The 26,873-nt window shown below is 40.3% G+C and overlaps 1 protein-coding gene across 3 annotated transcripts in view; it reads right to left on the reverse strand.

Annotated features, from left to right (window-relative positions):
- KALRN (kalirin RhoGEF kinase) overlaps positions 1 to 26,873 on the reverse strand; it is a 496,625-nt gene that overhangs the window by 164,525 nt on the left and 305,227 nt on the right. For all 3 annotated transcript variants that reach the window (XM_084524614.1, XM_084524615.1, XM_084524616.1), the window contains 4 exons: positions 26,212 to 26,381; positions 20,072 to 20,246; positions 7,830 to 8,025; positions 1,915 to 2,081 (listed from right to left, as the gene is read on the reverse strand). In XM_084524614.1, the coding sequence (XP_084380740.1) occupies positions 1,915 to 2,081; positions 7,830 to 8,025; positions 20,072 to 20,246; positions 26,212 to 26,381 (708 nt within the window). The remainder of the gene's footprint in view (positions 1 to 1,914; positions 2,082 to 7,829; positions 8,026 to 20,071; positions 20,247 to 26,211; positions 26,382 to 26,873) is intronic.

Consider the following 26,873-nt stretch of genomic DNA (forward strand, 5'->3'; position numbering starts at 1 on the left):
AATAACAAAGAGTTTGTGAATCACTGGTCTATACTATTTCCAGTCTAAAGCAGTTCACAGAACATCTCACTTTGAATTGTTCTGCTTTAATGGCCTCAAACTTTGATTCATTGTCCTGGCATTCGAACCCTTGGTGCATATGATTTAAAGCAGAAACCCCTCCTAAACGAGACTTAAATAGATAGAGAAGGTTAAAAGACTTTGCATTTCCATGAGCCATTACATCAAAATGCAAACACATGTACACGTAGCAGTCTTGACCGATTTTCCTATGTCAGCAGAAGTTAACCACCACTACAGTAGGTGTCTTGTGGCAACCAAATCTCAGCTGATTTGCAAGAGTGAGTGCAATTTGGTAATGAGATCATCCATCGTCTCAGATGCATTAAAATGAAAGTGAAGGAAATTTGGACCAGACTGGAGATGAACTACAAGCCAAAATCAATATATTTCCCAATTTCGCTAAATGGTTGGGAATATGACTCATCTACAGGAAACCAAATAGATAGGGCACAGATATATTTTAACTTGGCTCTTTTCAAGAGAAACTGTAGCTGTGGTAATTTATAGGTTAATAAGAAAAGGAGTCCGTAGCATTCAGCTGAACAAATAAAATGATTCTTCACTATTGGTTTGGTGAAAGGTCACAGTAATAAAGATTCTGATAGTCCCAAGCTATGTTAAGAAAATACTAATTCAAGGCAGCTGTATGTTCTCTAACAGTAAGTATTAGATATTTCAGTCCTAAAACCACTTCCTTTGGTTAGATTTTGATTTGTAGAATAGTAGAGCCCAACAGATACTTGACAGTGAGGCAAGTAACATAAAGTACCTGCAGAGAGTGCTACACTGCCACTGCATGGCTCCAGGAACAGCCGCCGGGCTGGCTGACCGAAGCAGCATCCTGGGTCAATAGGGTTACAGGGATTTGGTCAGCTAGCAATAGCCTGTATTTTTTGTATTTTTTCATTTTATTATTTATTTATTATTTTATTTTTTAGCATTTATTCTTTTAGTACTTAGCTATTAAGTAGTGTATAACAAGCATCAGGAACCTATGGAAAAAAAGGATTCTCTGCACATTAACATGGTGACTATGAATATCACAGTGTCTCAAGAAGAAAGCCAAAGTACGCTGTAGAGCTCTGGAACTTTGTAAGGAGGGTCCTTTCAATTTATCACAAACACAAATCAACTGCATTTTCAAAATCAAAATTCAGGACAGTTCCATGTTAGTTTCAGTTATGGTTGCAAAATATTCAAATCAAAGTGGGCTTTGAAAGCACGAGAAAACAAAGAAATGCAAGGCATCCAAATGAAATATTAGGGGGGAAAACAAGGGAGGCAGAACATGATTGCCTAAGCTAGAATGAAATCTGGAGGAAAAGCAATATAACAATACCAAGATGGTTAAGCAAATCCTAGGATAGAGACCACAAATTGAAGTTTTTATCTGACCCAGAAGATTTTAAAGGATCCTACAGGTCAACAGATGTGTAGCAATAACTTAAAATGTGAAACTACTGTAAGGCCATGCTTAGACATCACTGTTCAGTTATCCTTTGCTTTAGGCCAATTCTACATAATAACTTCAGTCTGGATCCCATATGAAATCATTGTACTCCCAAAACACAGGCTTTGAGGCACATTCCAGTTGAGAAGATAGGGTGTCCGTTCTGCACGGAGTTCCCATAACTATTCATGAAGCCTCACATACACGCAGTACAAGGAACAGAGCCCTTCATTATTTGTAAAAGGTCACGATGCAATCTGTCAGCAAATTAAGTACTGCTAAGGAAAAAGGGATTAAGATTGTCCACCTAAAGGTGAGTGACTTGGCAGATAATGGTTTAGCATGTGCTATAATGGTTGAAAACCCATTTAAGACCCGGCAGCATGGTTAAAAACTCTCACCTGCTTGACCTCAGCCTGTAGGTGCCGAAGCTGTAGGCACTGCTCTAACCTCTTGTGAGTTTGGTCAGCATTAAGCTCCAGCTCATGCTGTTTCTCATGAAGGAATTCCAGCAGCTCTTGAACTTGTGTTGCAAGATCAATGTCCTTTTCACAGATCAGCTCAATGCCTACAACAGAACAACATGCAGACAGATCATTACACTTACCTGCAATTCTAGTTGCACAAACATTTTTTGCCACCTAACACATTGATTTGTAACTCGTTTAGTAATTCCTTCTCACTGAACTCTCTCATCGTCAGTATTTGGCCTGTCCAGTTTCCTATTCTGCACCACTACATCTTTTCTACAATGTAGTGTTTCTCTGGTAATCATTGCTCATCTCACCCATCAGCAATTGACTAAGAGAACATGATTTAACCATAGCTTTGCTCAAAAACTTGTGTGAACATTAAATTAAAAAAAAAAAAAGGCAGAAATTCTCTCTTCATTACAGTAAATCATTAACCTATACTTTACAAATGCATGTTGAAAAAAACTTAGAAGAGGAAGAAAGAAGTGGAAGAAATTAGAAAAGTGAAATAAAGTAAATTCTAGTCACCAGATTTACAATAGTGCCCACGAGTAGTTGGAACTCCACAGGGCAAACAACTTTTCCATCTGAGGACTTTCGGGGATCATTAACAACAACTTAGTTTAAACCAACCTGTAGTTCATTCAGAATTATTCCACAGAGTGACTTTCATCCATTCCTCACATACCAGATAAAAAAGGCTGCCTTGTACCACGTTTTCTGTTCCTTGCATCTTGCATGAAAAGGATAAACTCTCGAATGACCTGGCCTGATCTCACAGCTGACCCTAATTTGATCAGAGGCTGAAAGAGAGACCTCCTGAGGACCCTTCCCACCTCCTGAATTTTCTTGTGACCCTATGGGCCTTGCGAGTGGTAGTTATATGAAATACAAACACAGAGTGTCACATATTCCTTCTTGGTATGATAGCATTGGTGAGTACATTACAAGTGTAATTGGGAAAGTTTGGCCTGGAAGAGTTATGATGTCATCCTACGTTACTGTAATCCCTTATAAACTAATAAAGAACCGACTCTTCCCTTACTGAGGTCTACTGGAATTTTGCCACTGGCCTCAGTACAGGGAGGATCAGGAACCTAATAAGAAAATAATCAAATTGCTGTAATGCTGAGAAAACACTACACTTTTCTCCAAAGCCATTTGACTCCATGGAATATTAGGACATTAAAAAAGAAATGTGTTAATTAGAAGCTTCTGTACAAAGGCTGGAGATAATTTTTAAAATCCATTTAAAAAGATTTATTTTCTTTCCCCTTTATCCTCCTCAGAGACTCGTGACTTTCATTCTCTCTCACAGTGGTATCCACAGAGGACAGTACACAAAATAAATATAACCTTATGATTGACTCTATCCTCTTTTTCCTGCTTTCTGGTTTTATCAGGAAAAAAGCACATGGGAATGCAAGGGATTGGCTTATTCCCTTTCCCGGCCAAAACAAAACAGTTTTTTCATTACCAAATAAAGCAGAATGGCCCCTGGCTTCTCATTTAAGACCTGGAAATTTAATATATGCTTCTATTCTTAGGAGTGAAGTTTCTTTCAAATGCCAGACATGAGGCATCGTTGTTACAATTAGCCTGCGTATGGCTCTGTATCCTTAGGACATGACGGGCTTTTCATACGCTTGACTTCACCATACCTATAAGATATTAAATGCACGGTTTTCCTCCGTGCACACTCAGCTGGTATGGTTTTGATTGTGCTAACTCATCAGCGGCAACCAGTGAACTGACTGGGATGCTATCCAAGGGCAGCCAGCACTCCCCATGATGAATGATCTGCCCTTTCTTGCTTGTCATATGTCACACAGATTTATTCTGCAACGCCAGTGCATGCAGCGAGAACACTTATTCTTCTCAAAGATTGGTTTGCAAATTGGAAAGCTTTGCTTTCAGAATAATTTCATACATAAAATCTTTACATTGTGTTTTGATAGACAGAAAAGCACAGATGATTTTCTGATAAAACTGAACTCAGTTGCCATTTTTTTCTCATGTCTCAACCATTGCAGCAGATATGACATGAAGGATAATGAATTTAATATGTTTTTTTAAAAGATATTTACAAAAAAAAGTACCCACATTGGTCAGCATCCTACAAGACGTACGTGAGTTACAGCTGAGCTATTTGCAGTGTGACATACTATTCAGTGTAGGGAAGTGGTATTGCTTTTTGACCTGTACAAAGCTCTTCTGAAGTTCTTCTGAACCTGTTTCTTAGACCAAACTGTTACAAGCCTGTAACTGAACAGCACACTCTCCTCTTTATTGCAATATGTATTTTTTATCCCAGAAATGACATCACAGCCAAAAAGAAACAGATTTGCATTTCCCTTTTAAGTGATGCAATGCTGGGAAAAGACATGAATTATGTTAGTTTGACACCCAGGACACAAAAGGGCTTTGAATTTTCCACATAACAGGCAGGGATTGTGTAAATTACCCTGACATCAGTTTTTCAGTGTATTTCAGGCTAGGCTTAGAGAAATTACTTCTAACACATAAAAAGCTAGCTCTGTAAACCTTGAGTGACACCTGACTGTGGTGCTCGTGGTGACAATGATATTAACAATGCAAATGGACATTAATAACAAAATAAATGTGTGTAGTCAGTTAATCAGCTATCAGAGTGTAGTTGCTTTTAGTACCTAGAAGCAGATTGACTGAGGGACATATGATAATGAATGTGACATGAACGTGTCATCACTGCCGCTTGGGTTGAGGTTTTAAACCACCCATGAACTGTGATCCTAAACTCTCAGAAATCTCCAAGCTGCCTCTCTTGGAAACACCAGGCCTTTTAATTTATCAAGATAGACACCCAAAAATCAATATCCATTTTTGAGAATTTTTGCACACAGATCCCCTTTAATCAGGGGATACTTTGATGTATAGAGCTGCAATCAAACTGGAAAAACAGAATATAGACTCATTGAAATAAGAACTGATGAGTCATTAAGAAGTCCAGTCTTTCTGAGAATACTGTTACAGTATTCTCTAATGCAAACCTCTTTCCTGAAGGACACTGGTATTAGTCAGACAGGAAGACAATTTGAAAGTACTGCAAAATTTCAGAAAACACGACTTGACTTTCAGATCTTACATATTCCCTAACAAAAACAAACATTTATTTGAGTTTCAAAAGAGTTTTTTAACATTCAAAGAGTTATAATTCTCATTGTGAAAAACAGGCTAATCTAAAGCAGGCTCATCCACAAGTGCTGGACTAGTGGAAGAAAACATGGGACATCACTCTGTGCTGTATGGCATTTTGGAAACAGTGGACTTGCACAGATGTGGAACATACACAGATGCCATGTATATCTGGATGGATTCTGACATGGTCCATTACAGGACAACTGGATTTACTGTACCCACACCACAGTGTTCATAGAGAATTCCAGGTACTCCACAGCCTGAGAATCACTGCTCCAAATCTACATGAGATGTGCAAAAAATCATGGGCACATGTCTAAAACCTTTATGTACCTGCACAAGGTTTTCAAGTGAAAAAGGCGTCATGCACGCATGGAAAAAAACCTGGATGTAATTTTATCTGACAGACTTACTAGCTTAAGGACCTCCAAGACAAACTCCAGAACAATCAAAATTGAATCTGTTTCCTGTGTGACATGTTAAAATGAATAAAGCTGAAAGAGAACTACATGGAAGGGAAGAAACCTCAGGCGATTAAGAGTGCCTGATTAGGTGGAATGTCCCTGAAAAATCACCATTTTTTTTAATGTTTTAACTTCTATGGCTGTAGCTGAGTTTTGATTGTAGCAGTGGTGACACTGTACAATGGGAAGCAGCAATAGCAGTTGATTTCCCAGAACCCCTACAAGTTCACAGCTCTGACAGTAAGAACAATCATCCCTTAACTTCTGCACTGAGTGACTGTGATATAGGATTTAGCAAGACGGAGTAAAATTAAATGAATTTTTTATGGACTACAGCTTTCCTTTATTAAAATAAGAAACAGTAGGGTCCCAGGTGTAATCTCTCTCCCTTATTTTGCCATTCTCCCATCATTTAGCATTCTGCGCAAGGCAGACGTGACCATTACCTTTGATTAACTACAGTTACTGTGCATCCCCATGAGGCTTCCATTTCCTTGCCTTTGGGAGCAATGGATTTTTATCAGGTAGACTTTATAGAAAGAGATCTTAGATAATCTTATAAAAACATTTTAACAGTCACTTCATTTAGCTGTTGATCTTTTGTCTGCAATCAAAAAAAAAAAAAAAAAAAAAGCAGGCCCTGAGACTCCTGACTGTTCTCTGTTCTGGATCATATTCTGTACCTCCCACAGATTCCTACTCATATTAAGATGCTTCCAAGATGTGCTAAAAAAAAAAAAAAAAAAAAAAAAAAAAGCATACTAACTGATGTATTAGGACTAATTTGTTACCCCAGAAAGCAAGGGTGCTGAAGCACAGGGCCAGACACAGTGTGGGCAGATCTCCTACAAGCTTACACACATGGTTCACACAATGCACCGGCTTGTCTAGTTCACAACATACTCTTGTAGCAATCTTTAAGCCTCTGTTGAGTGCAGCCTGCCAAATCAGGCTGAATACTGCCAATTTTTTTTTTTTTTTTTAAAGGTGGGTGCCTAAGGGTAAAATGTTTGCCAAAGAATAAAACCATAAAAATCTTTTTTTATGTTGAAAGTGCATATGGGGAGGGAAAGAACAGGAATCACTCTTGCTTTGCATTCTTTCCAGATATTCAAGAAGGTTAAAACGCTTTGCAAGTAACATTCACTTCTGGGCTTTATGCAGTGATTAATTTGAATGACAACACTCTTTTTTCCAAATGCAGAATGCAAGGACACAAAAATCCTGATTCATAGGATGTCTTGGAAACAGGATCTTACTGCTGAGAAGCAGAGTAGAAGTACCAGACAGACTCCCAATCAACATGAATCAAGTCTGTCACCTAAAAGCACATGCCAAAGGTTTTTTGCATCCAACTAGTTATCTTTAACTTTCAAATGCACATTGAAAAGGAAAATTCCAGTACCATTTATCATATTGCCTTTTTATACACAAAATAATTCCAATTGGAGCTGGCTGGAAACAAGAATTCAATTCCATGGTACATTTCAAGGCTCTCATATTTGGATTATTTTCCAGAGGGCTTCTGGATAACTAGCTCCTCTCTCCCTCCACCTCTCTCTGTCCCTTGGGCATGTCTGCACCCAGAAACATGGCACAGGGAAGGGATACTCAAGCGTGAGGAGAACCGAGTTAGCACATCTGGTCAGCTTGCCTCCGGATAAAATCTAGTTGCAGAAAGGTTTACAAGCTTAGGAGTCTAGAGCAGCTAGAATTTATCCAGACCTGAGGTCAGACTGGCCAGCTCAAGTATTCATAACTCATGACTACCTGCAGTGCTTGTTCTGGAGCTGGTACAAGGACAAGTGTCCTTACCTGTGTAATGTGTCTTGCCCTCTCCTCTCCCTCCATGTTGGAACTGACAACAAACTCCATCCTGCAGTTGTAAAAGTTTCCAAATGGAACTTGAAAGTCAGCTTTACTTTCACACTGAGTTTTGGTTTCAAAGAAACAGCAATTTCTGACTTATAATCCTGAATCCAAAATTTCCCCAAACTTATGGAACAGTTCTGGGTGTGGAGACAGCTATAGGCCAGAGTGGCTCATGTTAAAAGTTGAAGTATTTTGTATGTAGTGGGGTACTTTTGTTTGATATACAGGATTTTTTTTTATTTATTTTTTATTGTGTGTGTGTGTGTGTGGGGGGGGGGTGGTTCTTTTGTTTCTTCTCATATAAAACAGAGAACAATTTTTTCTGCTGACCTGAAGCCTGGACCTCCATGATGTATTGGTGTAAATCTTGCCCTTGTTGGATGACTTCAAAGGTCATGTTGTTCATGGCCAATTTCCGCTCAGTGTGACGCTGCAGACGTTGCTCAGCCAGAGTGAGGTCTTCAGTATTGAAATCATTCATTTGTCTCAGCAGATCTTCATTCCAGGCATCTAACTCTGCTGTAACCTTCATGGGCAGAAGATAAGACACTGTAAGCACTCAAGAGCAATGAAAAATCTTACTTTCAAACTGTGTATGGATCACTGAAATACTTCACATTTTGACTGTGATCCAGAAACCCCCAAACCAGCGCCTCAATACATTCTAGATTCTGCCCATTTAATGGTCACAGTTAACATTTTACTTAGGTAAGGATCAATGGAAAAATGATCAGTCCAGCGAGAAATCTGACAACTTCTTTTTCCCTTCCACATTCCACTGTAAGAAAAGACTCACTGTATTCACATGGGTGGTAGAGATAGTGCTTATGAATAAATTCAAATTTAAATTAAGAAATAATGCTGTCAGAATTGCAAAAAAAAAATTGACACCTGTGATTACATAATCGCCAAATTGCCTGAATATTTCTAAAAATTTCTTGTAGCACACTATGTGTTACATACTACAGATGGGAATATTTTTTATTATTATTGTTTATTCTTTTTCTTCATAGAATTTAAATTATAAGATGCTTCCATTAAGCTCTAAAACAGGGATAAATAATACATTTGCAGAATATATTATAATACTATGTTGTTATAAATTATATATTATAAGTTATATATTAATATAATGCATTGTGAACAGTATCTACATGTTGTTCACAGAAAATGCATCATGACACCTAACATTTTATTATGAAATTGGTGAGTTAGCCCCCACAGCATTGACTGCAGTTGTCTCAGTCTGTGCTTTCAGGGACTTTGTCTTTTTAAGGGTCTTTCTGCTAGCTGGAGTGGGAACAGGCCCTGTATAAACTTCCTTCTGTGAATCTCAAAGATTTCATACTGGGGAACGAATATAAATAATAATCCCAGGGCAGTGGTCACAGACTGACAGAGTTCAAGAAGCATTTGGACAATGCTTTCAGACATTGGGTCTGATTTTTGGGTGGTCCTGTGCAGACCCAGGAGTCGGAACTTGATGATCCTCGTCAGTCCCTTCCAACTCGGGATCTTCTACAATTCTATGAACACATTTTTACAGATGGTGAAAGCACAGCACAGACACATCACACTCGAGGGCTGGGTGAATCACCAGGAGCATCACAGGCAGGACCCAGTTCTTGCCAAAGACCAATGTTACCTGCCAATAGCTCATGGGAACAGGCAAAATCTTCTGTTGCTCTCTCTGCTTCCTAATTTAAACAGGCAGACTGATGATTCTAGCAGTCCATTTACTATACCATTTACATTTTAGCTCACAAGTAGCCAACCAATATCACAGTCCTGCTCTGGTTTTGCCTGTACAATGAATGCAAGCTTTAACCCCACTCAAACAGCCCAGCCTCCCTTCAAATTCGACTCTGCTACTAAAAGATGGAACGTGCTAGCGACAATGAACTGGGGAAGTGGGACAAGGGGAATGGGAATTAAATCACACACATAGGCTAGTACTGTGCAGCATATAATTGTTTAAAGTATTTCAGAACTATTAAATATATGCCTGAATTCTCATTCATTGGTCAGCTCTTCATAGCTAGAGCCAGGAGAGCTAAAAATAGGTATCTAAATTCACACTTGAGCATGTTATCATGTAGTGAGAGGTTCTCTGTTTCTCACTAAAAGCACTCTTCAGTGCCTGTGTGCAGTGAGATGTTTAGCTTCCCAAGTAGCCAGGATTCGAAATTTTCCACTTGGTTTTCCTTTTCAGAAAGCATAACATTAAATCCAACACAGGCACTAGAAGGGAACCCAAAAGGACCGGCTTTCAGCCCCTCTCACATTAGTATGGATGTGAGCTTTGCATTAGATGGGAAAACATAAGCACAATTTCTAGGCTCTTGTTTGAGAGAAGCAAAAAAGCAGATTTACTCAACCGAGAACCTGGGATCTCAGCTGCAGGGTGGAAGGCAGAGTGTGAACATTCCGAGGAGCTTCTATTTTTCTTCAGCTTTTTCCATCACCCATTTCACTCAATTACCTTTAAATAACAACTATCTCTACAGTCTCTTTGGCCCCATTCCTGATTCCAACAGCCTCTGATTCATTTATATGTTTTAGCTGGGGTCCCTGGACTGTGGAGGCTTCTTGGCAGATTTAACAGCTATGGAGGAATGGTTGGAGTAGATGCTGGAGAAGGGTTTTACTAGATACATTTACTTTAGAGAAAGATCCTTGGCTAACTGCAATCAGAACTGAGGTAGCCTTGACCTTGTTTTAAAGTAAAAAATGGAATGAATTTAGAGTAAGCACAGGTTCCTACAGTCATGACAATAACACAGTTCAATGCAAAGCCCCTTCTGCTTGTAGGATTTAGTAGTGATATAAACAAACCAAAGGATTTTTTATTTTATTTTAACGAGGTATTAAAAATATTGTCTGTTCAAATTCATTGCACTAAGCATAAGGCTGCTAAAACAATCACTTGAAATTTTGCAGGGGCTTGCAAAGTACTTCCCAATTCCCTGCAAGCATTCCCATGTATATGCACTCAGGAAGATGTCTAAAAGCATTTGTAAGTGACTGCAATACAAAACATTAAAACAGTCAAGGAACATGTTACAATAGTTTGCTCTTGCAGCCATGCTACAACATGGGGATTCCGATCAATCTCTTTTCATCCTGCTTATGTCTCTGGACATCATCTCCAGTACAGGAAAATACAAATCTTTTGGAGGGTTGGACTGCCAGGGAAGTCGAGGATGGACTTATGAACGAATCAACAGATAGTCCCACATCTTCAAGTAGGCTGGGATCCAGCACTACTACATGAGTGCCTGGCTAAGCCTCTCTGCTGTGATGCCATTTCTCTTAGCAACTTTTCCATTTGCAGGAGAAGGGACACTGAGCAGCACTGATTTTATCATTAAATCCACTACAGTTTCCACTCATGCACAGGAAAAGGGCTGTTCCTGACTGCACTGGCTTTTGTCCCTGAGCATCCAAGACAGGTGAACAGCAGAGAGGCATCTACAGGCACTCAGGAGAGGAATTGCTTCCCAGGCAACCCATGCTCCTGACGCTCACATCAGCAGCCATCTCTCACCAGGCTCCTAGCACAGAAGGAGCTCCACGTGGGTATCTATGTGTTCTGCTATCCACTGCAAGGCACAGAGGGATTCATGCTCCGTTATCCACATTCCCCAGTTCAAATCACTAGTTGCAAGTGGAGGAAAGGAGGCAGGTCAGGCAGAACACAAGCTGGTAAACTCCTCAGGCTGCAAAGCCAGACCGGGTGCTCTATGTTGTGTTGTCAGGGCCATGAGCTGGAGCTGTGTCTGTGCCTGTGAGGCTCTGGATGGTCAGTCAGGTCCAGCAAGGCTCCTTAGTTCAGCCACAGGCAGCAGGGAAGAGGAACGAAGGAGGGGAGCTGTCTCTGAGTGGGAGCTGAGGAAGCAGTGCTAATTATCCCATGTGGTGGGTTAGGGGAGGAGAGGAAGGAGTCAGACACAGAGAGAGGTGGAACATCACCAAGCTCCTCTGGCGACGTGTGTGCACAGGAAGGTTGGGTACGTTGCTCTGAGTAACTGAGACAAGCAGATGGCTAGAAGGGAATCTAAAGCACACGGAGGCAAAGAAGCAATAGCAGAGCTGTGATAACAACCCAGGTTTCCTGACTCCCAATCTGGTGCCCTATCCCAGAGACTGTGCTGCTTGGCATATCTCATTAAGACACTTCCTTTTCTGTCTGTACAGCCAATGCCTCAAAATCCCAGCAGTTTCTGTATTTCATACCGGACCATTTGGAAATGGTCCCAGAGTCTGAGTGCCTAGCTAGATTGACTTGGGTATAGGGAAAATTTATTTTTCTTTAGAAAGAGGCTGTAATTAGGCAGCTCTGTTAACTACAGATGTATATTTTTCAAGCCTAAAAAAGGACCTTGGATGCTTTCACAGAATAGGTCAGACATTGACATCTATGGTGAAACTTGGGACTACACAAGATGAAACTACTTGAACTGTGTGTGGCAAGGGCCAATTACACTGAGCCTATGTCAGGGACTGTCTCATAACAGGGACTGCCTCATAACTTCTTGTGAACTGTGGTAAGAGCCAATTACACTGAGCCTATGTCAGGGACTGTCTCATAAATGAGGCTCACTTGGCCATGAACTTGTTTAATTCCCTTTTGACCCAGAAGAATGGCTGATTAGAGTTTGTTCTGTTCATCTATTGGATTTTCGGTGGGAAGAACTGATGGCACTTCTTATGTTTATTCATTTTCCTTCACAGTGTTTGTGATTCTAAATAGACCTTAGCATCCTTCACATGCCCTGAAAGAAGAAGAGTGCTGCCACGAGAGAAGCCCTGAGCTCTGCTTTGTTCTGCTATGGCATGAGAGAGAAATTGTACCAAAGCAGGAGGGTCATGAGAGCAGCAACAGTGGCAGTGCACAGGCCTGCATTAGCAAAAGTGGCAGGCACTCCAAAGCACTCACACTGCTCAAAGGAAAGCTAGATGCATACCTCACTGTCAGCCACTCTCCAACTGACTCTGGAAGGAGCCACATTCCTTTTCCTTGCAGGTAATATAAGGTTGGTGGCCAAGAAACAGGTCCGAAGCAATAAAAGGAGGTCAAATGACCCCAGAGTGTAAATGAGAGAGAAAGACACAACAAAGCTATATATTGAAAATGAGCATGGAAAGTATGATCCTTTTTTCTTCATCTGAAACAGATTCTCCTGCTGTCATGATCATGGGAGAAGAAATGATGCAGGTAGAGAACCCAAGCTAGCATTAAATGAGCTACCTGAGATATCCACCTGACAGCAGCAGGGACAGCCCAGGAGTTCACTTCAGCATGTGACCAAATACTGGGTTCGTGCTGAACTCCACTATCACAAGACCATAACAGATACACAGAGTACATCAGCCAGGTCTGTGTTTTGTGCAGACACAGCAACCACAGTCTAGACCACATATTTTTTAGGCAGGCATCCTAATAAAGCAGCAACTTAATATACCCAAATTCCTATTGCTGCAAAACTGCTGCTTTTGCTGCTTCCTGGATTTACCATGTTGCAACGCCAGCAGATAACACGACTGTGGGGAGAGAGACATGTTCATCTTCAACCCTGGAGAGAGAGAGGAGAGGCACAGAGAGGTAGTGGGCAGGTCAAAAGTAATAGCACTAATACCAACAGAAACAGTCCTGCCATCTCACTCCTGTAGTGCAGTTGTTTGTGGATTAGGCCAAAGAGCCTATTCAAGCTAAAGCAGCTGCTGCACAGGCAATTGTATATCTGCAATGGTTTCATATCTAAATCCTATCTGTTTTTTGATGCCACTGCTGAAATTTTCTATAAAATGGTGCTGCTGAGCCTTGAATGCTGCTTGGTTGGCCCAAATTCAGTGTTTGACACCTAAAGTCTTCTTGTTTAATGCCAGCCAGAAAAAAAATGTTTGCCAATTGAAGAAGGTGGAGAGGAAAATGAAGAATCAAGCAAGAGAAAATAAATGTTATATGGTGAATGAATCATATAGGAGCTGATATTTTGAAGTATGGGCTAGAGAATGGGCATATGAGGAGGAGGAAAAAGAAAGTTCTACCCTGGGAGCAGCCACTATCAACAAACAGAGAGTGGGCTTGTGAGAGGGATCTGGAAAAGAGTAAAGACGATTGGGAAGAATAAGCAAATGTAGGAGGTAGGTTGCAAGAGAAAGGATGGTGGAGGTAGGAGGAGGAGCAAAGGTGAGGAGTGTGGGTAGAGTACAGGGATGAGGCAGGATGGGAAGAATAGTCACACAGGCACAGGGCAGAGCTCAGAATCAAGGAAAGGGAGTATCTACCTCTCTTCAAGAATATGAAGAGGGGGTGGATGAGATGGGAGGTCAGATGTGATCTAGGGAGGAATAAAAAAAAAAAAAAAAGATCATTCTGACTCCTGGATGCTAAGGGAATGTCTATGAGTGAAGAAAGAAAGGGATTATAACAGAGTAGGGGAAACCAGATCTCCAGGGCACATACTTTTATTATTATTTTTATGTTTTAACCAGATGTGCCAGGGGCAGCAGCACTCAGCTCTGGTTTGGAATTCAGAGGACGCTGGAAGAGCAGAAGACTGGACGTGACCCTATAAGCGGATCTATGAGCAGGCTAAAACTGCAGGTATATGGTCGGAGATGTAGGTAGGAAAGGGTGAATGAAACTGTCACTTCTACAAACCACGTATGCAGAAAGTTTGCCGTTCCTTCTTCTCAGGTCTTGGTTTGGACTGACGTTGTGCAGTGTGACAATGCTGTCACCCATTCCTTTTGACATGTGGCAGAGAAACAATACTGGCTTAGTAGGGACCTGAGCTATTGAAATGTGAAAAGGCTGTCGCAGTGATGATTCCGCTCCAGTGCCTCTGGCTCCTGAGTCCCAAAAATATCAAGAGAAACAATAGAATTGAACTCTAAAGACAAGGTACCCAAGAGAGACTCATGCCTTGCTTTCCTTAAAATGAAGTGATGTGCAGTTTGAAACCCATGCATGTGAAAAAGAAAAACAAACAAACAAACAACAAAACAAACAACAACAACAAACACCTAAGTATGGGGCATTATAAGATTCCAGCAACTCTTATGTCTTATAAAGAAGCTCACATCTGAGTGTCAGCTATAAGTCAGTGGGGGGTTATAAAGCATCTTGTACCTCCAAGCAGGCAGCTATTTCACTTGAAAGATCCTGCTAATGTTATAAACCTGGAATGGGAAACTCAAGTAAGTTGTAAATAACAGTGAATCAAACTACTGTCTGCAAGCTGGCTTCTGCTCCCTTCTACAGGAATGGGTGGGAAGAGCCAAAAGAATCAGCAAATGAAATCAAGGCTGAACAATTTAATTAGCAAGTGAAATGGAAAATTGGATAACCAGCAGGTGAAGATTTTAGTGATTGTGGTACTTTTTGAAAGATAACAGTATACAAGATGCAATTTATATTGTACAGCAGGGACCCCATAATCCCTTCCAGGACTATGTCTTTGCATAGAAAGTACACTGCTCTAAGACTACAGTGGACTGGCTTTGCCTAGCACTGCACAGAACCATGTGTATTGCAGGAAACAACAACACACACACTGTACAAAAGATATAAAGAAAACATATGTAGAAAGATGTGGTCTATGCTCTGGATGGTATTCATTGTGGTAGGGGTTGCAATTCTGAGTATTTTACCATTCATTTCTTATGCAATTACCCAGCATTTTACTAAATATTAACATCCACCCAAATAATGGTTAATAAGCCTTTAAGTGACTATTTTTGAAGCACAAGTCAAAGAATACTTGACAGATTTTAGTGAAGCTATATCTCTGGGATACTACTGTATTTCATACATATAATTTGCTCAGTGTGGTGCCAGCGCTGCCGCTGATGCCTGCCAGCTATTGTCCCCAGGGTCTTATACCCTACTTCCTCATAGTGGATCAACTACTCCATTCACATTGCATGAAATCTCCTGAGTTACTTGGTTGGCTGCATGAACTCAGTCATAGCATGCATCACACAGAAAGCCCCACCATATAATCCTAATGATCCCATCTTGTCTTGGAATGTGCAATGACTTGGTAAAGGAATAAAACAAATCAGGCATCAAAGTTAGACACGTTTCCTAAATAAAGAATTGGTTGTCACTTTATGGTTTTAAAACCTAAGGCAGAAAAACCTCCCACTGGGATAGCTAGGCTCTCTCATATTTCTGTTATGCTGGTTTCCAGGTGTCGTCATCGCTTGGATTTCATACTTTACCCCAAGAACCTACAGTGTAAATATCAGTCAATATAATGAGATTAAGGCAAAAAAATAAAAGGCAGCATATGCTATGTGCCTCTGGGTTCACATCCAAATTCATATCTGCCAAACCTGCCTTGACTCAAATACAACACAAAAGCTGCCTAGGCAACTCACAAGTCCTTAGAAGTCCTAAACGAAGACAGCTGCTCTGCCCTACCGACAAAAAAGGCAGGTGGCTTCTCTTTACATAAAATACTCTTCCTGAAGACAAAATGAGACAATAGTTGGCAGATTCCACTGAAGCACAGAGAAGGTTAATGATGCCTAAGTAGATGGAAGTGAGTGTTGCTCATGAAGTACCATTAATTCTGAAGTTTGTCTGGACTCCAAACCTCTGTCGGGAGGAAAAGGTCATAGAAAAGTCCAAAAACCACAACAGCTATGAAGTGGATGGGTACAGTGCAAGTCCAGAAAGAAGTGCCAGAGGAAAGGGTTACGTGGTCCATGGCATGGACTTCAATATCTGGGAAGAACAATAAAACATGAAAGTTTCCAAAAAAGAAATTGCAGTCAGACACTTTCTAAATATAAAAAATGAAGGTCAAATAGTCCATGGCCATTTGTGAGCTTGAAAAATTCCCTAATACGTTCAGTTTGCAGTATCAATTAGAAAAGGGAGAGAGAGAGAGGTTAGTAGGGAAAGGCAATGAAAGAAAACATGTTTGGTACCAAAACTGGATGGAAAAAGACTACACAGGATGCAACTATTCTCTGAGATTGAGTTCTAATATGAAACCTTCCCCAAAACTTTTGGGAGGAGATGGGCTCCCACAGTTGCATATCTGGCTTTCATTAAAGAGAGGAAAGGTTTTCTTCTGAGCAGTTCTGAGGGAAGGATCCTCATCACATGGGCTTCCTAGGAACTCAAGAACCTGACAATTGAGGCTGAGAACACAGACACCCATAGAAAGAGTGGGAAACACAACACTTAACAAGACAGAAGCAGCAAAGAGAACAAGAGCATTCAAATTTGGGAGATGGAGACAAAAAAAAATGAGATGGCTGGAACAGAAACACCAGGCCACTGTTTTGCTATCAGACCAAGATCTGCTGGCTAATTTTTGGAAATCCAGTAAAACTTCCATTTGGAAACCCATGTCAATCAAGTGCTTTTGTTGTGAAAGCACAGGTGCCTTACAACCTATGTACCAAATTGCTCTGCACAGAGCAGCTTCAGGGTTCTCAAGGAAACTTTTGCCTGTGCAACCTGGTCCCCTTGGAGCAAACCTGCCCTAGCAGCACTGCCCTTGCGCGCTGCCAGCCAGCTCTTCTTGCTCGCTTCCTTCTCTGGGGAGGTAATGTGCATGATGTTCTTAGACAAGGGGACTGGAAGATCCTGTGTCAACCTCTAACTTCCTCAGCTGCTCTACTTAAAACAGGATGCTGATGACTGAGATTTCCAGCATGCTGAGAAGAGCTTCTGCTACAACAGCACTGTGCCTTGGGCCCACTTTTGTAGATGATTTGCAGGAAGGAGAGAGATTTAACATGGATGCAGCAGGTAGAGGGGTTTTGTTAGGGATATGTTCAACATGGCGCCGCTCTTTGGACAGATGGAAGGGGGCTTATCTAGGCTAGAGGAGGAGAAATTCATTTGAGAATCATACTGGTACACATTGGTTCCCTATGAACCAATAGAACCATAGATTCTTAATCTATGCTGGATCTGGGCTATTATGGAAAATTACAACCTAAATACATTACCAGCCATAGCCCAAGCTACTCATCTTTAGTTAAAAAAAAAAATATATATATATATATATATTTAATTTCTCAATTTAAATTTCATCATCTTTTTCCCTTACAAGCTTAGAATAGCTAACCGTCAGAAATACTACATGCTTTTTAATTATGGGGATGAAAACATCTTTTTGTTTCTTAAAAATGGTGTGAGATAATGGTGTTAATGTTGATAAGTTTCCTACTGACTTGTAATCTTTATTATACGGCTGAGGCAACTGACTGCAATCTAGTTTCTAAAGATCTTTATTGTGTCACTTTGAGCTAATTCAGCTGTTGTTTGAAATGCACAGCATAAATTTATCATTTAATATAGTATTTCAAATTACTTTTCTTTTTATTAATCAGACTTTTTTTCTTGTTTGAGCGCTAAACGTACTTATAAAATTTAAGATACTGACATGGATATGATAACTTTTACTCTGTGTTCAGTTATAAATTAAATGTAGTAATTATTTTAAAATAAAAATATTTTCCCCTGAAAGAGAGAGCTTTCTAAATAAAAATCATATGCCCATAAACTCCCTATGAAATGTGTTCTCATATTTCCTTGTAATGTTAATCCTGCAGAGGGAATTCAGATGTTCTGATGATAAAAAAGTAGCAAATCTACACTGACAACTAAGTGATGATTTTCTTTAAAGTCCTTTCTAGCTAATCTGATTTGAGAAGACTGAAGTACATTTCCAATTTTAAATATCTTAATGTATCACAGACAGTCTAAATGTTATCTCTGAATACACCGAAGTAGGATTCATGCTGAAACAAAACAGAGGGATCCACGCAGCATTCCCACCTCTGGCACAACATACAGAGTGGGCCAGGACAACCCACATCATTTGATGCCTCAGTTGTCCCATCAATAAAGCAATCTATAATGGTAAAGGTCTTTGTGATCTTTGGTTGGGTGACAATGTAAGAAGGAAAAGAATTTGAAAACAGAGGTTTGGTTTTTAACCCACCTGGAATTTGCAGTGAAATACAGACAGGCTGAGATCTTAATGAATGACCCAAGCAGGTTCAAAATATACTGCCAACAGATATATTTGGGTGTCCAGAAGCACATACTATTATTCATGTTTTGCTTCATTTTTGAAAACACAGGTGCCATTTATAGGTAGGTACACATATATTTATTCACTTATAATTCCTATCTTTAGAGTCCAAGCCTTAATTACCGTTCACCACACCACTGTATCAAAATACCTTCCACATAAGTTCAGCAGATAGCACAGTTATTGCAGGCTCCTGAGCTGGGAATGTAGTAGTCTTAGGGCAGCACTGCTCACACAGCAATGCTATCCAATCTGAAGTGTACATATTTATACATATACGCACATACTCACAGGGAATACTGCCTCCCAGTATCAGGAAGCCTGTATGTAACTGGTGAGTAAAATAATGTTAATTAATCTAATTGACATTAATAACAAGCACTGTAGAACAGCTTTCAGTACAATACCTAACTTACCAGTCACAACAAGAAAGCTCAGATACTCTTCACTGATTTCTATCTCTTGCATCCAATTAAAAAACATATACAAACCCCTGTTCCTAGCCTTTCATTCTACTGTAATTCATCATGCCATGTTTCAAAATACACATAAACTGTAACCCAGCATACTAAAGCTCCCAATTAATTATCAGTACCCACCTTGAGATTGCTGATAGATTTACAAATGATATCAGGAATATCTCATCATAAAACACTTAAAGTGCTGCATGACCTGAACAAGGACCAGTGGGATATAGTAGGAGGAACACATCCCAGGAAGGACATGTGTGCTGCTACATGGCTGTCATGGATTTTGTGTGCAAGTTAATTTACATGTTGTTCTTTTTGCACCACGTCCTATCAGAATTACAGCAAGCAGTTAATGAGATTGCCTAGTCTCTTTAAAGTTACTCTGTCCAAGAATACCTCAATTATTAATGCTTTGATGAGTTTTCCTTCCAGTGCTTTTGATTTCAAAATAGCAGTAAAAAAAAGGCAAACTGAAAGACCTTTTAAACAGGCACATGAAAATTACTTAAAAGCTTCTTCTACTATTCCCCCCTCTCCCCAGTAAATAAATAATAAAAAAAAATCCACTGTGATGCTCAAAGTCCAGCTTTTAATTATCCTCTCCCTTCATAGATATATATATATTTTTTTCTCAGAGGTTTAAAGATGATCACACGTCTGTTTGCATGCATCTATGTTTGTATTGGAAGAGACAGACCTCACTGCCAAGTGATGGAGAACTTGCAAACCCTGACTAGTGCCAATAAAGCACTGAGTGCTTTACACCTTACACAGCTTCTCCCTGGAGCAGGCAGATTCTCAGCATACAGCCAGCTGAGCAAACATGAAGCTATTTCACTGCATTTAAGCAGTACATCCTAAAGCATATTTTTACCTTCAAGATGCCAAATTTAAAATGTGGTTTTATCACTCTTTCCTGCTGGACAGCTGAGCGCAGTCAAGCAGCTGGGGATGTTTCCTAACACAGTACCTTTACACACACCCCTTTCCCCCTGCTCTACCTTCCTCAGGTCGTGCAGCCAGCTCTTACCTCGATGGTGTACTGTTCAAAAATCCGGAGCTGAAGAAAAATATCTAGCTTAATCTTCCTCTCATGGAAGAGCTCTTCCATCTGTACCTGGGCCTCGTCGAGCTGCTGAAGTACAGATTCGATGTGGCTGATGGAGCTATTGTGTGGAGTCTTATTGTTGGAAACGGCTGAGTCCCTGTGGCAAGGCAGAAAGCATGGTTAAAGCTGAGCTTCAAGGCAGGCAAAAGAGCAAGAACTACACGTTTGTGATTCTGCGTGCTGCTGAGAAGCAAGCCCAAGCACAAAGGGCTGAGGGAAGGTGTGTGCAGCACTCATTGCTGCTACTCGCTGAAATCCTGCAGCTCCTGAGCTTGGCACCAAGTTTTAACAAGGGGATCATCCTTTCTTGTGCTGTGACACTGTGACCTTACATGTTTGTGAGGGGTTAGAGGGGCAGAGAGGGGAGAGAATGGCACATCAATCTCAATAGCTCTTTTAAGGAGTCTGGCTGGCAATCCTGGCCAGTCCTACACACTGACCTGCTCCAGCCTCTGCTCACACTGCCCAGGGGCACCAAGCTCAGAGCTGCTATTTAGCCACCTTATTGTTTAGCCACCTGGGCTTTTACAAGTTAATTTTGAGCATTTGCTCTAGTATAGATTAATTGAATCAGAATTACCAGCATTTTTGACTAGGGAACAGGGATGCTTTGATTTCCTCTGCATTTCTTAGTAACGCAACAGTCTCAGAACACAGTGCAAAACCTCCACTGAAGGAAAGCACCTTTCAAACATTGTAAGATGGTGTCATCCACTTGTCTTTTCACCAGAGTAAGTGAAATGAGATGTTCCTGGGAGGGGTCAGGCACTGCTCCATCTGTGCTCCCCATATACAGGGAACAAAAGGGAGCAAACCCTTTAACTGGTATGGGTACCAAGGGGAAGTTTGCTGTACCTGAAATAGATCTTAGCACGGACATAGGAGAGTCCTCACATTTTCTTTTCTATTTGTGCTCTCTCATATATTAATGAGCTCACCTACAGTCTGTTATGTCTTCAGTAAATTTAAGCGTATGCTTTATAGATAAAGGGCCTTTTCAGGCACAATGAGCTGAAACTTACTCTTGAATGTACCATGAAACATCCCTTGACATTAACAAGAACCAGAACGTAAAGTCTGAAGCCATAATTAAATGCTTGGCTTTGGTACTTCAGCAAAAACAAGATTTAGATGCAGTGATTTTCTCTGTCCAACCTGCCTAAAGTCATGTGTTAGCAGCCGCATTGTTTGGGTATTTAAAGCAAACCAACTGAAAGCCCTATCAGATACCCTGCACAATGTAACCAGATGGCATGGGTAAAACAGCAGGTTTTACCATCAGTATTTCCTACCAACCTCTAGTTCTGCTTTGGAGAAGGTGGTGGTGGTGGCGGGACAATCACAAATCCAATGGCATACACTGGACTACTGGTTTATCAAACTCCCACGTGTGCAGGGAACTGGCTGACAAAATGGGAGGACAAGGACAATGTCAGGTAACACTGCCAGGTCACCACATTGTCCCACAGGGACCAAACGCAGCTGGGAGCCCTTCTTCTGGCCAGCTAACCTGGGCTGCCAAGTAAATGTGTCCATGAAGTCTTCCCACTGAGGAACAGTGCTAGTGTTTCCAATTTTTTAGGTTTCTATTTCCTTTTTCTGTGTTGAATTTTCCTTCCATAAACATCTAGCAAAGTATAGGTAGTTTTCTGTGGAATTTGTCTGAAATGTTTGTACTTTGCACATTATCATCAAGTAGGGTCAGATCAAAACAACACACAGTCAACTTAAATGTTAATTGAACACTGTCAGCAAGTGTAATTGAGGTAAAAAGTACAACCTTTTACAGACGTTTTAAATTGAAACTAGGCACTGACACAGTCATTTTAGGCAAGTTTAAAACACACCTTTGAGGTTCCAAGGCAACAAAAACCATGTTACTCTGATTTCATTATATGTCTCGAAGGAAAAAAAAACAACACATTTTCCTGAACATATGAAGACTAAGAATACAGTTAAAAATACAGAATACTATTAAGTGCTTAGTAACTTGCTCTGTGGATGTGTTTCTCTGCTTTTCCCTCAGATATTTTCTGTTTGACACAATGAAGAGATGATTCTGTTCAACAATCATCTGAATCCTGATGAATGCTGGAATGAGATGATCCACCATTATTCTGAGCATATACTACCAACTTCCTTTGCCAATAAGAAAATATTACACCAATATTACTCTCTTCAGCTGGCAGTTTCTGCCCCATTCTGTAAATCTTGCGTTTTTCACCCTCTTGGTGACTACAGGGTCTCTCTTTGCCTAGACATTAGCTGTACAGAGAAAGGATGAACGAAGATATAACAAGGTGAGATTTGAAACCACAGCTTAATGTGACGCCACATTCAGTCAAGTTCTGCTTCCTTCAGTCAGCACCTGTCTTCTATAAAAGAACAAGAAATAAGTCTTCATTTAAATGCAGGATTATTACTATTCATATATTACCTAAATGACTGAATGAATTATTCAAGAGTGGTAGATCTCACATGGGATCTAAAGGCACATTTGGTTTTAGAAATTCCTTTTCATTAAATATTTCACTCTTCAAATCAAGCCACACTTGCATTTCAGTGGCTGATGCAATCTAAACATTTAGCTGTAGTAATGTTATTTTTTCATAGTCTCCTCAGATGAGGCCTTCAGATCCCTATATAGGCTGTTTTGAGAAAGATCTCTATCTGGAAAAAGAAATTTTTGAGACTGGATGCTTCTACCACTAGATTTCTTGTTTGTCAGATGATGAGAAATTCTGGGTAAAAATTCATAAAAGATTCCTAGTATTCTTTGAATGGACATGAATCAGAGTTTACAATGCAGGGAAATTACTGAAAAAAATACAAAATAGACTTTGGGGAACATATAATAAGGCTTCGTTCACTGCTGTTGAGCTTGCTTAGAATGAACCTTGTACTCCTGAAATCACTTTAAGCACCTGAACTGGTTGAATGCTTAGTGAAACTTACTGATTATCAAAAGCTCATATGTTGAACTACTGCAAAAAAAAAAAAAAAAAGCAAGATTCATGACTCTAACTGCCTTATTTTTGGCCCTATCATTCCTGCTCTTTCACATCTCACTGGAGCAAGTCATTGTTTTGACTTCCATAGATGTGCAAAAATATTGCCCCCAGTAGTGCTCCTGGAAACGCAGTTCAAAAGATCTCCTTTGTGTTGATTGCAGGGAACAATGCTCACCTCAGGACAATACTGATAACAAAGACTAAAAAAAAAGTGGTTTCAGTGCTAGCCATGATATGTACAATGTTTTAAGCCAGGTCTGTTTTGTTCCTGATGGGCATGGTCTCCTGATTCAAAGCGTCACTAAAGGCTCCGATGATCTTCTGCGAAGTGTGTTCCCAGGCATGGTACTTCACTGGTTTGGACAGCTGAGATTTTCCTGTGCTAGCTGAAGGAGACAGTGTGCTATTACACAAATGGTCTTCTCTAAATGAATATCTGTGCTCTCAGAGATAAGGACAAGAAATGGAAACTTTTTCAAGGCCCCATTAGTTTTATTCATTTTAACATGTTTGGTAAGAGCAGTGTATTTCATTTTCTTCAGCGTTGTAGCACTTGCAGTCTTCAGCCATTGTTCACAGTAGGTACTAGGTGACCCACACTGTGAAATGCAATGCTGTGTTAAGGAAAGATTGCAGCAATTCCATTTTTTCCTCCATTCCTTTATCTCTGTATTCTTTACTTTTGTCATCAGCCACAAAAGATGTTCAAGTGGGCACACACACACACAGGTGGTTTCATGGTTTTCTTATGCAGTTCTTCTTCACTTTTTGAAAGAGTCCAGGATCACATTACAGGCTTTGCAGTTAGCCATAGCTCAAAACTGATACTGGAATCAGAGGTCATCGTGACAGTTCAGCTTTGCAATCACTGTGTGTGCTCAGGGTTGCTTTATTTCAGACAACATTTGTGTGCTTCTCTCTGTGTTTGGCCTTAACTTCACCAGAAGTAGGGGATTACTTCACATAAAGATGCTCACCCTATACCACCTTGCTCACTGCCCAGAACACAAGCCAGATCCCAAAATATGATTTCTTGGTTAAATACAACTGTCTCAAAATCTGTCTTGGCATTTCACAAATGTTTAAGTGTGACACCAGTCCTAAAAAAAGTCTCAAACCTGAGGCCACCATTTAAAAACCGACAAAGTTTACATTAAAAAAAGCTGAACTCCCACATTTCCAGTTCACTTCTTTGCCAGCATGACCTTGTAGCCACTACAAGAAACTTTCTCCAATAACTGCTGTTCATACTGGTGCTCTGCTGACTTCTCTGCTCCAAATATTGCCGTGGCCTCTGTACAACTCCACATTCTGCCTTCCTGCTGACTCAGGTGCAGGCAAAAACCTTTAGGCCAATCCCACAGCCTGCACCAGGACTACTTCTAGTAGTCCACCTGATGGCCTTATACAGGGCCCCTTCCAGGGTCTTCTCTCTCTTTGGGTGTTCATGATGGTATACCAACAGGTGGGGTAGCAAGAAAAAAATGTTTTAGTAAAAAAATTCACCATCTTTCTCATGGTCTCATAGATATCCCCTAAATTTAGCAAAATGTTTCTTTGCACAATGGGAAACTGCCACACAGACCTTTGGCTGACCTGGTAGGGGCAGCCATATGCATGTTCTTACCTATAGTCCCCTCCATCTGGCAGCATACAAACCAAGCAAAGCATGTTTCCTTCCTAATTATCAGCAAAGATGCATGGATGGATGGAGCCTAGCTCTTTCTTTCCCTGATCCCTTCTTCCCAACTCTGGTCTCAGCAAACAATACCACTTGGGTTCCGTGTTCTCCATGATGCAGGTAAGCCTCATTCACCAAGAAGAGGCATTTATACAGTCTGTCTCTCCTTGTGGCTGCCTACAACTGAATGACGATCAAAACCTAGAAAAGACTTTCAAATCTACTTTTTTTTTTTTCTTTTTTTTTTTTTTCCCCAAACCAGTGGAGAAGACTCCACATCCAGGGTGATAAGAGAAAGTATAGAGGAAAGCTCAGCATGTGGCTGTAGTAGAAGACCTAGAACCCCTGCAGGGTTCTACCACGGTGCTTCATTACTACCTTGCAATAGGCACCTTTGGCTCTTCCTATGCAAGAACTGAAGACATCAGACTCAAAAAACTCAGGCTGGAGAGGACAACATAAGACCTGTACCACTTGGATATTACATATGTAGAAAGAATATTCACACTATATACAGGTAGATGAGGGAAATATGTAACAATATAAATAAAAATAAATAAAGAAATGTCTCAAGAACAAGGGACTCAATGGTCTTGGTTTTGAACTCAGTAACATCTCTAGAAGGCAGGAAAAATCCACTGCTGTCAATGACGTTAAAGGTATAGAAAATTGCTGTACGTAAAAACAAGTGAGAAAGCTCTCAGAACTAAAACTCTGGGGTAAGCTTACTGTGTGCTCTGCAGATATTAGTTGTTACACTTACAGACTGAGAAAGAAAAAAATATAAATCCAAACACCCAACTTCTCTGAGCCAGTCACTTTGTGTATTTCAAATCAGATAAAATGAGTTTTAATTCATAATGCAAATAGAGTTGGCAGCACAGGACCCTTCTTGACAGTAAGAATAAACAGCTCATGGACAAAGATAAATAGAAGGGTGCTGCATGCAAAATAAAAGAGCAAAGATTGTTAGATATGCATGTTTTACTATGAGGAATACACTTCTCTTACACCAGGAGTAACCACATAAATCACAAGGCCTCAGCTCACAACCGTTTAACAATCTTCTATAAATACCAACTAAAAATATTCACCTGAAATGCATTTGTTTCAATTCACTTCACTGTGCCTATAAATAATCTCCCTGTCAAACAGCAACCCATGCTGATCCACAGACTACTCTAATCAGTCCACATAAATCACTCACTGCAATTTCAATATATTACTCAAAGAAACTGAAGAATAATAAATAAGCAAGGAATGAATAAACTCTCCCCATTAATCCTAAACTTACACTTCCCCATTTATGCACACCCAAACCACAGCAAAGACCAGATTTCTCAACACCTGTCCTCCAGGTGGATGCTTACCTGAGCTGTTGGATTAGATCTTCCCCTTCTTTAATAACATTGAGGGTTGCATCCAAGGTGGCTGTTTGCTGCTGCTGAAACTGCTTGATGAGCTCCTGAACCGCATCCACGGAGTCAGCACAGACATCCTCTAAGAGCTCCTTCTGCAGATCTTCCATCCATGTCCACAGCTGGGAAGGAGGGGAGGGAAATATAAATCAGAGAGGGATTGAGATTTAACCCTTTTGCTCTCTAATTCCAGATCAGAAAGCATTAACTAGGGCTGCATATTTCACAGGAAAACTGACCTGAAGTTTTTAAAGACAAAAAGACACTGGTTATTCAATACTGGTTGGTGCAATCCCATTTTAAGCTACAAAGTAAAATAAATACAGTATCAGATAATATTTTTTTTTCCAAAACTAATGTGTGTTTCAGTCTAATATATGACAACAACTAGCCTAATGATATTCTTCCTATTAATTCTTTAACACAAGTAATGAATTACAATGTCTTATAGCTGTGATAACCTAGCCCTTTCAGGAGCTGTATGCCATCAGCTCCTATTAATTTCACATGCTGCTGAAGCCTGTTGCAGGACTGAGACCTAAAATATTTGTTATGTGTGTATAGTACTGACTGAAGTCTAGCTGTAGTTGCTCAGCTATGCCTTCCCAGGCAGA

The sequence above is a fragment of the Aythya ferina genome, assembly GCF_964211825.1.
Source record: "Aythya ferina genome assembly, chromosome: 6".
NCBI lineage: Eukaryota > Metazoa > Chordata > Aves > Anseriformes > Anatidae > Aythya > Aythya ferina.